General features: G+C 35.2%; 1 protein-coding gene across 1 annotated transcript in view; it reads right to left on the reverse strand.

Moving 5' to 3' along the window:
* The window catches only part of MMP16 (matrix metallopeptidase 16), a 185,996-nt gene that overhangs the window by 78,745 nt on the left and 92,792 nt on the right, over nucleotides 1-14,459 (reverse strand). Inside the window, 1 exon segment of the mRNA XM_086609441.1 lies at nucleotides 6,523-6,645. Within this exon segment, the coding sequence (XP_086465567.1) occupies nucleotides 6,523-6,645 (123 nt within the window).

Genomic DNA, 14,459 nt, shown 5'->3' on the forward strand with positions numbered 1-14,459 from the left:
AAATAAATCCTTCAAGTCTAATTTTATAGATTTGACTTGCCATACATTATATTTTGTTCATAGGTTCATGTACAAAACATAAAGTTATCTATTTTGACTTCCACTCATAAATATTCTTGTATTGAGTCCAATAATGTTAGTCTAACAAAAGCGTTATTTCTTTTTAGTTAGTATGTATGTTCCAAAGAGACACCAAGACAGATTAGAAGACAGTATACTGTAGAGAATCCATTGCTTCCCTTAATCTTTTGTTCCAAAGATGATTTAACCAGTCATTACATACTTGTGCCTATTCTCTAGTCTGGCTTGTAACATCAGTTCTTGTTGTCTTTCTCTGTCACATGCATGAGCTATAAGAACGTTTTTTCTCCCTAAAAAAAAGACATTTAAAAGACATTTCTGCACTGCAAAGTCATCTCCTTTTTGTTGTCTCTTTGAAATTAAAAGTTTGAACACTTTAAACCTCTTACAAGACATTTTCTCCAGTCTATAAATATTTTCTGTGACTTTTATTGAACTTACTAGAATTGTGCAACGTTCTTTTAAAACTTCTTCAGTTTTAAAAGAACTACTACTGCTGTGCTGATCTCACTGCCAGAGAGAAAAAGTCCTTTGATCTGTAGACACAGCCTTACCCTATATGATGTAAATGTCACGTGATTGAAATCGCTTCGTATGATGCTCTTTATTCATAGTTATTTACTCATCAGTAATTTTATGATAAGTGTTGTGTTGATTTTCAGGTGATTTAAAAAATATTGGATGCACTGGACCAACTATCAGTCTCTGCAGAACCTCTCTCTGAAAGCTCCCTCCTTTGTGAATTACTTTTTTGAGATCTTTTATTTGGCAAGTTCATAAACTACTCATCCTGTGCCCCTTGAGAATTAACAGTATTTTAGAACCAGAGTGTCATGTGGCACTAAATCAAAACACCTCACAAAGGCTCACAACAGTTACACTGCCACTACCAAAAACTTGACAACAGTTAACCTGTTGCTATGCTATGAATACCACTTACAAAGCTGATGAATTTTCTCTCAGTCAATCCTGCAGTGTGCTCTCTAAAGCACATAAATTGTCTCAAGCACAGCTCATGGAAGGAATAGAGCCTTTGTTATTTGCTACATATAATGAATACAGCAAATGAATCAACAGGCTTTCATAGAAAATAGAAAATGTCTAGTAAAACTGATATTTTGATGTAGGAAAAGTTCATGTGAACGATACAGTTATTATTTTTTTATTATTTTGTATTTAGGAATCTTAGTAATAGGTCAAAGTCACACTTTGTGGTTATGTAAACAGAGCAAAAGAATGGTCTCATGCTGTTATATGTGACATGAGGAAATGGATAAAAACAGATTTGAATTTTGTATTGGTGGAAAATTAATTAATTACTTGGCCTGAAAGGGTTTGACTCACTTTTTAAACCTTACCGCTTTTTTATATATATATATATTTTTTTTCTTTTACAGTGCACAGAATTAAGTTTTAGTCATTGATTACAAATGAAAAATTGAGCCATTGTGCTAGTTTCACACATATTAACTAGGGGTGATTACCTATGATGGGAGACCTTTTCCAGGGGATTCAGCTATTGAATTACTTTAAAACTAGCATTCTACATCTCAAGATTGATTTTCAAGAAGAAAGACTTTTCAAAGCAAACATTCTGTATTGAAACAAGACAGATTTCTGGCTTCCAAAACAACCTTACGGAGAGGGTGAGATTGCACTGAAAAATGTAGCTTCTAAAAGAAAGGAAATAAAGCAATAGTTATTCCAATATAAGAGTATTTCCAGAAAATGTTTGTCCATTTTAATGTGTTTAACACAAGCCATGCTCAATCTTAAAAGGGCAAATTCTAATACTATGTGTAACACAAATGTTGAAGTTGTCTAGCTGGGAACTTTGCTTAGAATAATTCGCTAATATAGACATATGAAATCCAAGTTATTTTACATTTCTTTCATGGTGTCGATCATATAATCTCCAAAGGGGAAGTATAGTAAGATCAATCCATACAGACAATGTATCCACTACCAGAGATTTTAGGACTCATCTCTCAAAAGTCTTTGATTTAGATGTATCACTGCAATAGCAAATAAAGTTTTATATGAACCTTTTTCCTATTACATTTGGCTCTACATCATAATGCCAGCAGTCACGTGAACTACTGGCAACTGATAACACTGATAAAAAAAAAGGAGGAACTAAGTATCTTACACTCAAGATATCTAGATAACAGAGCTAAAATAAAAAAAAAAGTGGAGGACATGCCAACTCAGAACCACTACTATTGCAAGGTGACAGCATAGCAAGACAAAGGTCATCACAGTAAGAAAATAAAGTTTCCTAAACCTTACATTCCTAACCTCCAATTCTAGTGATCATTTCACAGAAAAGATGTTCAGTAGAGAGAAAGATTCAATGCTCACCTTGAACAGATTGGCTGTGCAACTTTTATAGAAAGGCTGAAGAACATACTCATAATTCCTTCCAAAGGGAAAGTATTTTAGAAAGCAAAAAATTATATATAAGATGAAATATTTACTTCAATGTCATTTTTTACAGACTAGTAAACTGAGGGATCATAGAATCACAGAATTATAGAATAGTTTGAGTTGGAAGGGACCTTTAAAAGTCATCTGGTCCAACTCCCCTTACAATGCGCAGGGGCATCCTCACCTAGATGAAGTTGCTCAGAGTCCGGTTCAACCTGACCTTGATGTTTTATACAAATTTTGAAAGCTGCTATTTTTAGACAACCACAACCATATATCCATTGAATTCAGTATTTTGTAGTTACTACTGCAGGTTGATGCAAACATGGTTTTCAGCCTGCTAGTTGCTTTGGGCATTACAGCTTTTAAATCCATGTCTTGCAGAAGAAGAATAAGATGTCATCAATGATACACACTTTCCACACTGATTTACTATTTCTACAGGTACCTGGAAAGTCTTGGTTTGGAGGCTGTTATTCTGAAATTCTGAGTGCTATTGAGAAAAGCTTTGTGTTTTCCTTCAACTCCCTCTCTTTCCCCAAAATATCCTCAAAAAAAATTATCCATGTTTCAGTGACACATTTTTGGCTGCAATCGCTTCAGGAGCCTTGCAGGGCTGTCAGGGTAATACCTCACTTGGCTGTGTAAAATCAGTCCTCTGAAATTTAAATACAGTACATTAAGTAGCATGTATTTAACATTAAATTTCACTATTTCCTTTTTTTCTTCCTGAGCTGTCATTAGAACAGCCCATTATATTTTTCATGTAAATTCCTACAATTCTGTATATAAAACCAACCCTTCCGATCCAAGCTAGACCCAAGAGGCAATTCAGCAAAGGCTAGACAAAGCTCAAAATGCATAAAGCTTATTATTACTGCTTACCTTAGCAGTAATGCCCTCCACAAGAGTTGTAATAACTCAGTGACAGACTTCTTCATGGCCTGTAGACTTCGATACTTCTATTCTCCATTGCATATAATAAATACTGTTTTTAAATTGGTTCTACGCTCATTTGTGCATTAAATCCAGAGTACAAGATTAACAACATCTTACTACCCTGTTGTGCTTATTAGACTGGATACTAACGAGTGCTTTTAGAATTATTAGGTAATTATAAGGATGCAAGATGATTTTTTTTTTTTGAGAACATAAATATATCAACCAAATATAAATGAGGAAAATATTTCTACAGTGCCACTTGTCTAAAACATTCCAAGATTTTCTTGTAGCAAAGTCACATATTGGAAACCCCATTCTAAAGAAAGAAAGGACACAGAAGACAAAAGAGCAGAAAATTCAACAGAGTAGGTTAAAAGATGCAGTCAGTAATCTGTTTGAAGTAGGCCAATTATAGATCTGTATTTGATATGAAACAGTTAAGATAAAATGAATTGAAATATAGCTTAAATTGAATAACTGGTTGAAAATACTCTCTTATTGCCATTATTGTCAATCAAACCTAAACTGAACCAAAGCTTTTTTTTTTTTTTTAATCCCACTGTTACTTTTATTGAAATTAATAGATTACCTCTGGTCAAAGGTATATTACATTTTTACGCCATCATTTCTCTAAAGATACTTTCTATCGAGTTGCTTCATTAATCTCTCACTGATGTGGGCTTTCTTTGCTTCAACTTCTTTCCAGTCTCACTTTGTTAACTCTTTGCAGCTATAGCCTAAGAACGTTTCTCACATAAAATGTGATCTTGGTTCACATAGCTCCTGCTCCAGTTGATTAAACTCAAGACAAAGATATTGCTTTTGATTTTCTTGTTCTGTGACCACATTAAAAGTCAACCTGCTGCTGCCATGTTGGAAAGATTCTATAATTCTCTTGCCTTTTTGGTTTCATGGATAATATTCTCCCCATAATTCATTAAAAGAATCTGAAAAGTGACAAAGATGAGATTTCCAAGATACAAAACCAAGATTAGCAAAATACTTGACAAACGTTTTTATAGGAAAGATATCCCATGTCATAATTTACTACTAATTAATTTAAAATGAATAAAAGGCAAAAAAAACATTTACAATTATAGCATATTGATATCAAAATATTTAATTATTTCAGGATTGATGAAGTAGGTAAGTATTAAAGAAATGAGAAATGATATTCTACAATATTCAGATTTTATATGGAAATGATTGGCACTAAAAATATACATAGTGAAGAGCATTATTTTGTTGATTACACTGTGGAAAAGCATAACTAAACGGCTTAATTGATTGTTACTTAGGAATCCTCTCTCACAACTACAGTTATCTAGACTTTTTTCACTGCATAAATTTTAGAATCATCACAGTGTAGTTTAATCTCCTCTTATTAGGTATATTTTACACGACTTCCCCCTTTCCATTCAGAGGTTAAAAATGCTAAGGTAGGTAACACTGCTAATACAGTTAACGGTGAGCATTACCTTTATTAAATTGGTTTTGGCGAATGCATTGAGCTTTAACAAAGGGGTAAATATGTTTAAATCAACATTTAGGAACTGAAGTATTCCATTTTATTCAAATTCTTATTGCCTATAACGGCATTAGCAGATATCAGGTAGGTAGATACTGAAAACTTTCCTGTATATCATCAGGTTGACTATAATTGCATTTTTTATGGTAATCTGATGGAAAGCTGGTAGGACATGCAGTTGTAATGACAAAAGAATGTTTAATAGAGCCTTAATTAGCATCTATTCTCCATCTATGCTTACTACAGAAAGATAATGCTTTGTCAGGAATCATCTCATCCCTGCCCCATTAGTCCCTAAGGATTGAAGCTCTATGGTAGGTAGTCTAAGAGTTTATGAGAACTTTGGTAAAGAAAACAAGTAGTCTCTCTAGTACAAATTACTATTTTTCTAGATGTGCAGCTGTAAATCATCAGAGTTCCAGCAAAACATGCAAGTAGAAACTCTAAGAACTCATTGATGGGTCATTTTGAAAACATCTATTTTCAGAGAACCCTGAGAACTTCTTCACCATGCCGCTCAAAATGCTTTCCACATCTGGAGGTATCACTTTTCAATATAAATCTGCATGTATTTTCTATACTACTGTGTGCTCAGTGATACAGAAAAGATACGAACTTCAAAAATTGTTACTGGCTCAAATTGGTAGGGTAGGATTTTAGAGCATGTAGTTAGACATTTCCACTGCCTTCAGGTCTTGTAGGCCTCATATGTACATAGCAAAAAAAATATATTAAAATGAAGCCCAATTCTGTAAATGTTTCTGGAATGTTTCAAAATATATTAATCAGGTACAACTCAATTAAAGCATAGAATATTGCTAGTGTATTGAAGACTAGTTTCCAGACATTTCAGTTAGTCATAAATTTGTTAAAGTTGGAATGTTCTTGGTTTGCTGACAAATTATGGATTTTACATTACATACATGACACTTCCTTTGGTTGGCAGAGCTCTAGCAGGTACACAGTTTGCATCTAACTTTCCCTGCAAAGATCAGTTTCGACAGTAGGCAACATACTGTGTAAACTACACACCAGACTCAAGAGTTATATGGATGTACACCTCCGTGCATACTCCTATGCCCATCATCATGTAGGCAGAAGATGGTTGGGTCAGTGACTCACCAAATTATAACCAAATTCATTTGTACTTGGGACAGAGCTGTAGGCACCTCCATGTTGCAGAGAATGACTCCTTTCAATAACCTATTTTACATACTTAAATTAGAGATCTGAGTTCCATTACAGCGATCCTAGCTTCAGAACAGTGTTGCCTGGGAAGTTGCCAAGAGGGTTGAAAGGTAAGGTTAAGGACATATTTGGTGTTAAATCAATGCTGAAAGCTTCCGAGACTTTACCAATTACTAAATGTATGCAATTTTAATCCAAGAAATAATTTGGCTCTTACGTAGCACATACATACTTATCCAAGAGTATCTAAATCAGCATTTTTATATCAGATATTAATAATAAACTCCTCAAAATATTAAAAAATATTTCAGAAATTTATAGGGAAATTTATATATCTATATGAATATCTTTGGTACCTGTAAGTGATATGTTTATGTTGCCATTTCTGTCCTGTTAACGCGTAGCGTTTCCGACGAATGTTAAATTTGGAGCTACCTCTTGTTTGGTCAGGCACACCACATCGAGGCTTCTTCATCCAGCTGCAAGACAGCACCATACAGTTAGAGTAACATGAAAGAAAATTCATAGCCATTGCACCTAACTAATAAAAACATCAAACTTTTTTAAAATTAGAGTATTATCAATTTTGTGTCTACATGCAACAATGGCTACCAAAAGGAACAGTTAACTTGTTACCAGTTATGTAATTTGTGGACTTTCATTGCCTCCCATGACATTCAGAAACAAATTAATTTGCTGTTATTTTTTTCTAGTTTTCTTCTGCTACAACCTCTGAATAAAGACTTCACAACTGGACAATCTTTCACAATCAATAATTTATTCTGATTCATTCAAGGTAATTATGATCTGTATTACTAGCTTGCTTGCTGAAGGTGAAGACAAAGTATATACACAAATCTTTTGTCAAATCACTGGTTCTTAATTTTTTTTTTCTGTGATCCTTTTCTTTTCTCTAATTGTCATGATATCGAAATAAGCCTTAAGTTCTTTTAATCAATCAGCCCAGTCAACTGCTAGAATTTTTTTATAATTCAAGATACTGAAACTGCTAACTTTATGATAATTAACTTCTTCTATTTTACTCTCTTTCCACACAATGAAGAGTATCTCTTTGCAACTGTAAGCTCCTAGTGGAGATATTTAACTCCAGAATTCTGCCTAAGAATATTTAATGCTCCGCACAAAATCAAACTAAAAAGGTCTAAATTTCAAACAACACAAATGATCCTTGTAGCAGCATCAGAATTTCCACAGAAGTGCGCGATTTTTACAGTGGCCTTCAATATTTCAACGTTTTCCAATATTTCAAAAACTTCAAATGTGTCAGCATTCAAAATGCAACAAAATTAGAACGACGTCTAAATTAAAAGCATGAGTTCAACAACAGTACCAGGTCAGCAGGTCGAGGGAGGTGATTCTGCCCCTCTACTCTGCTCTCGTGAGACCCCACCTGGAGTACTGTGTTCAGCTCTGGGGCCCCCAACATAAGGAAGGACATGGAGCTGCTGGAGCGGGTCCAGAGGAGGTCTGCAACGATGATTGAAGGGCTGGAGCACCTCTCCTAAGAAGACAGGCTGAGAGAGTTGGAGTCGTTCAGCCTGGAGAAGAGAAGGCTTAGGGACACCTTCTAGCAGCCTTCCAGTACTTAAAGGGGGCCTACAAGAAAGCTAGAGAGGGGCTTTTTGCAAGGGCATGTAGTGATATGACAAGGGGCAATAGATTTAAACTGAAAAAAGGTAGATTTCGATTAGATCTAAAGAAGAAATTCTTTACTCTGAGGGTGGTGAGGCACAGGAACAGGTTGCCTAGAGGAGTTGTGGCTGCCCCATCCCTGGAGGTGTTCAAGGCCAGGTTGGACGAGGCTTTGAGCAATATGATCTAGTGGAAAGTGTCCCTGCCTGTAGCAGACGGGTTGGATGCAGATGATCTTTAAAGTCCCTTCCAACCCAAGCCATTCTATGATTCTGTGATTTTATGATCATTGAACTATTCTCACTTGTAGTATAAGGGGTTGTTTAGTTTGAGTAAAAGTGAACGAAACTCAGATGAAGTTATCATTTTATATGAGTTGAATAGCTGCAGAACAATTTACCATCAGGAAGATAGTAAGATTAAAGACATTCACTGCATAAGGAAAAGACAAATCTCTTCTGTTACTTTTCCAGTTCATTTGACTTTATTTCTACCATGCCAAATAATTACTTATGTAAAAGCTATAGTTTTCCAATGGTATTTACCACAAGAGTAGTCATACCCTATATTCAGGCTTGCATGAATGAATTTCTGACCATTAAACTGGCATTTGAACATTGTTTCATAAATAAATATACACACAGCAGCTGTATGTATGTATGACTAGTTGACAGAAAAGTAATTTGAAATGTCATCTCAGATAGTAGACTCCTTTTAAAACATGTGTAGGTAATGAAAGATAAAAAAACCAACCAGCCAACCACCTTTCATCTTTTCCAGTAGATATTCTTAGTTCAATATATGCAAAATAAAGAAAACCATCTTCTTTTATACAAAAGAAAACATGCAATATTTGCTGTACAATGGATTAGTGTGTGTGTATACAAAATACACAATGTAATGAAATCATTCATTTTTTCAGTTCTGTACTCAAGAAATGAGATGTGCATTGTAAGTTTTACACTTATTAATACAAGACAAACAATATTGCATATCGAATGAATTTTTAGAGGCTAAATCCAGTCAAAATCAGCCATGCTCATATTCATAAATCCGTGTGAAGAGGTTTAAAAGTACACTCAGGTGTATAACACTTCATATATGCTGTAGCTATGGATATATAGCAAACTATTGTTCAAGTGAGTAAATAGGAGTTAAGCTCACCAGCCTGTGGCAAAATACAAAATTTTAGTGATAGTACCAAGATGGCATGGCACCCCACTTTCACTCATAAAGACTATTGAAGTCCCTGCAAAAGCTTTGATGCATGACACATCTGTCAAGTAGTACAAGTGGGGAAGCCAAAACTTATGAATTTGACTGCCCAAACGGAAGACACTGAGTTCACAGTTACCTGTTTCAAATAGGAAACAATGATTTGCTCTAATTTCTTGTCAGAATAATTACAAAGTATGCATGGCACATAAAACAGTTGACCGTTACTTGTATTTGCAAGGAAGAAAATCTTCTTTCCCTACTGTCTGCAAAGACAATACTATAATATCTATAAAACTTTATCCCATCAGTATTTGCTGAAACACTCTGCAACTTTACTTCAGGTTCCTCTGTTTTTTTAAAAGAAGTGTCAATTAAATAAAGTAGATGTTAGCAATTTCTGGGATGAAATATTATTGAAAAGTTTAATTTGCTCTAATAGTAAAAGAAAATGAAGGAAAGAAGCAGATCTTAGTAACAGACCAAAAGGCAGTTCTATTCTCCTTAGTAAAATGATATCATATTTACACTTCGGCAAATTAGATTAAAATTGGTTTAAACTTCAGAAAACATTTAGATGTGTTGTCAGTAATACTTTTTTGCAAGGCACGTTAGATCAGCATGCAGTTACCATGCATTTTAATGACAGGTTATATTTAAATTATGCTGTTGAAACTGCACACACACATTGCAGAAAAAGAGATACAGATAACAAAAGATCAGTGTTCTCACCTTAAGGTGATATCACTACATCAAAAGAAAGAAGCAAGGGATAAAGCAAAAACAAATAACTACTATAGTCTATTAGACACGCTATACAAAATGTCAGGGTCTTGTAAAAAATACATATTATATCACTTATTGTTGTATTGTTTCAAGGGCAATTACTTTAAATCAATTGAATTAGGCCTCCTTCCCAAGAAAAAGTTTAAATTATTTAGCTTAACTGACAGAGACCTATTTTAATGACAGGATTTGCTCACTGGCAAGCCAGGGGCGTATAAGTGTAAATATTCCAAGTTGTGAATTTAAAAATTAATTTTCAAAGCTGTTACTGAAACAATCAAGTTATGTCAAAGGTTCAATACTCTTACAGAAATAATGTTAGCATAAAATGTTTTACACTTAAGGTTTAATACAAAAGTCAAGAACAGTAGGTAGCATGGATTCAAAATTCAACATAATATTATCTTATTAGAACTACTGACAATCCATTTTTAGCAAAATAAAACATAGCTCAAAATAACTTATTACGAAATTCAAGCAGTCACACTTTGTTCTTGCATTGATTTGAAGTGGTATGTACATATCCAGAACATTATGCTTGTATCCTTATTGGATTGGATGGGCAGGGGATGTTCCATGTTGTCATGCTGTCTGGCCCACTAATGTTCTTACTGTTCTTATCTTCTTGGTGATTCTTCCCCTCTACTGGTGATTCTTCCCTCTACTCTGCCCTCGTGAGACCCCACCTGGAGTACTGTGTCCAGTTCTGGAGCCCCCAACATAAGAAGGACATGGACCAGTTGGAGAGGGTCCAGAGGAGGGCCACGAAGATGATAAGAGGGCTGGAGCACCTTTCCTATGAGGACAGGCTGAAAGAGTTGGGGCTGTTCAGCCTGGAGAAGAGGAGGCTCCGGGGTGACCTTATAGCGGTCTTCCAGTACCTCAAGGGGGCCTACAGGAAAGATGGGGAGAGGCTGTTCAGGAGGGCCTGTTGTGATAGGACAAGGGGTAATGGCTTTAAAATAGAGGGAGGTAGATTCAGACTGGATATTAGGAAAAAATTTTTTACCATGAGAGTTGTAGAACACTGGAACAGGTTGCCCAGAGAGGTGGTGGATGCTCCATCCCTGGAGACGTTCAAGGCCAGGTTGGATGAGGCCCTGAGCAACCTGATCTAGTTGGAGATATCCCTGTTCCGTGCAGGGGGGTTGGACTAGATGACCTTTGAAGGTCCTTTCCAGCCCTAACCGTTCTATGATTCTATGATTCTATGATTCTTACATGAGGACTCGGACTGTGGTTCACACACAATATAAATCCCAATGTAAGTCAAATGGAAGCCTTTGCACAAGTGATTCACTAGCTTTCAGAAAATTATCTTCATGTAAAATTTAAGGAAAGATGCAATTTGCAGCTGAGGAGTTGGACTACCACCGAATCTATCACCTAGATCTTAGCCGAGCTAAGTTTAGCAGTCAGAATTTTAAACAAATTATCATACGATTAGTACTGGAGTTCAGTATTTTCTAGCACAGAAATGAGGCAAAATGTTAACAACTTCTGGCATATAAATTTTCCTTTTCTTTTTTTAATATATTTTTAAAAATTCTTTAAACAGTAGTCGTTCTCACACTGACTGTGAGGACAACTTCCGTCAGTAGTAATCACTAATGCTCATGACATTTGGGAGTACTTAGTATGTAATATGCTCTTTCACCTGAGGGGGAATTGAGAAATAAAACATTCATTTCTATTTTCTTCCAAATATAGCTGCCTTTAACATAATACAATAAAAGTCTTCCATGTTCTTGTTTGCTTGTTGGAGCTTAATTAATTTTTTGAAATAATTGTTTTTCATTTTTAAAAAGCGCATATTAGTAATGACTTTGCCTCTCGTTCATCTGTTTGTTTCTCAACTTGCAAAAATCTTATGCAGCAGCCCCTCAAAATTAATATTTTATCAGTACTCAATAAGAGGCTTAATTGTGACTAATGTACTCTATCTGTAGACTATGTCACATCAAATTCCTCTCTTAGCTCCATTAGTCTGAATTTTGAGGAGCTGTATATGCCAAGAGAATTAACAGTTTAGACTCACAGAAAATCTGAAAAGATTAAAATAAAAATATGCAGCAAAACAGTAATGCTTTTCCAGTAGAGAGAGAGTGGAAACTGAACTTCTCATAACTCAAGCCAGGTGCATAACCACATTTTGCTCTTTGAGGGTTGAGAGGAAGAATCTCTTCTGTCTCCTCACTTTCTTAAGTCTTCAGGGAAGAGTTTGGTCTAATGCAGAATCAAACATTTAAAAAACCTACCTTTGGTTAAACGTCCCCCTTAGTTTATTCCTCAACAAAATTGCTGCTTAGCCTGTATAATGTTTTTGTTGTTGCTGGGTTTTTAGGGCATTTTTTTTGGCAGAGTTATAGCAAAAAAGGAAAATAAAAGGGAGAATCCAACTTGACTTAGTGCAACTTGACTTAGTGGTTGGGAAAACTACAGACATTTATTTAAGAAAACTACTGAATGGCACCCTTAAACTTCTTGTGAGGAGAGACAGATACATTTTCTAAACATCTTTACTCTTCCCTGCTGTGCTCAGCTATTACAGGACTTTGCTGACACCTCCTAAGTAATAGGAAGCAGTCAAAGTGATGTAAGATACTGTATTTCAGCCTGGTTACTGACGATGAATTGTCTGCAAGGCTTCTTACTGAATGCTTGCTGAGGGTACAAGACCCTACCTATAGCTTTTGTACAAAAACATTTACTAATAAAACAGATCGCTGAGTCAATTTCAACTGCTCAAAATTTACCATTCACTCTTACTCTGTGACTGATAATTAACACTTAAACAGCAGAGATAAAGCATAAATATGACTACACCTTAATTAAGAACCTTGAAGTAAACTGATTAGAAGCTCATATGAGCATTAAAATAACCAAATTTGCCATTTATTTATAAAGGATGACATTAAAAAAAAAAAGAATACTTTGTTACTATCGCATAGGTTTAGTCAGCATCCTATACACCACCATCTATCTATATGCCAAGAAGTTTGTAATGTATCCCATTAAACCGCAATGCATGTTTTGGAAATAAATATGTATAGCAGTTTTAAGAAAAGACAAGAACTATTCTTTTTCTACTTAATGTGTTTAGTTTAGGGATGTGAAAGACCAGGATGCCAACAGCGGGTCCATTTTCAGAGGTCTCCTTTTTAATGAATCATTGACTGTGCTGGGTAATACGTAAATGAATCACAGAAAATACAGTGGCATCCCATGCAATTGTCAAACAGTATTTTCATCGGTTTTGCCATTGTCATGATACTTTTACTCAGAACATCCCTCATATTTTTATGCCATTACAATTATCATTCTTTCTGTAACTCTCCCTTATCCCCAGCAATAAGCATGCATCATGTTTTCAAGTCACTTGGGAAATGAAAAATATAGCAAAAACATGTGAGTGGTGAGCAGTAGGGAGATCAACACTCTTCATATTTGTGCATATCAAATAGTGAGGAATTATCTTTTTTTCAGAGCAAGAAAATCTCCACAGAAGACTTTTGATGATGCTGCTGCAAGGCATTATTTCTCTGTTAATATCCCCAAAGCTGGTTCCTATCTAGTTACCACTATAAGTTCTTTTAATTGCTTGCCCTTCTGAAGATGAATAGGCACGTTGTAATCTCTTCTCAAGACATGCTAGAGAAGCAGGTAAATCCTCACACACAAGGTGAGAAGATATTGTTTTTATGAGGTTCCTGCTGCACTCTTTATTTTGTAATCTCAGCATTGTATGTCATTATAACACATCAATCACAAAGAAACAAAGGGTCGACTGTCATGTATATCTGGCCAAAGAGAGTATAGATACTTCCTGTGTAGATGAAGGGAAAATGATTTTGAACATTTACAAATACTGCCATAAATGAACAATTAAAAAAAATATATTTATCCTTTGTTATAGTCGCATGTCCCAAGAATACTCAGTGGTGTTAATTGATGGTAACTTAGGCCACAGTTTAATTTAATGAGTTTATTTTTTTTCTCAACACCAATGCAAATGTGACAAGTCTCTAAGAATCAGATCTGTTCCCAACTTGACTCAAGTTAATGCAACACCAAATGTGTAAGTGCACACAAATTCATCCAGCCGAGTTATATGTACCTAAGAATTGCTATGCTTTAATATATCTTTCTGTGTACAAGTAAATCATGCATCAAAAGGTTTGGAAGACTCAATATCCACTAGATTGTAAAATTAATGTTTTGGACTGATGCATAGATGGATACCTTTGTCTCTTACATAGCAGAAGAAGTGAAGAAAACCGTGCTGGCATGCTGGCCAACAAGCTCAATTTAGCAAACATAAACCACTCTGCTTTGCAATTAAACTTTTGGTTTTTTTTTTCAGCTTGATACTTTTTTTCAGCTGATACTCCAAACTAAAAGATGGCCTCCACTTTTCCTTAGGTTACCACTTTCTATCCTCTCTGTGCTGTTAACTGGGGACAGATTATTTTCCTTTTAGTGAAATATATTGCCTCCTACAAAGCTGCCACTAATGCGTCTTTAAAAGGCTACTAGTAACTGGTATAGCAGCACTCTCCCTTCAAGGATCAATCATTGAAGCTGTATAAGAGCCCAGTCTCTCCACCCTGCAGATTGGATCATAAACATACTTTTTAGC

This window comes from Tauraco erythrolophus, chromosome 3 (assembly GCF_009769465.1).
Source record: "Tauraco erythrolophus isolate bTauEry1 chromosome 3, bTauEry1.pri, whole genome shotgun sequence".
NCBI classification, from domain to species: Eukaryota; Metazoa; Chordata; class Aves; order Musophagiformes; family Musophagidae; genus Tauraco; species Tauraco erythrolophus.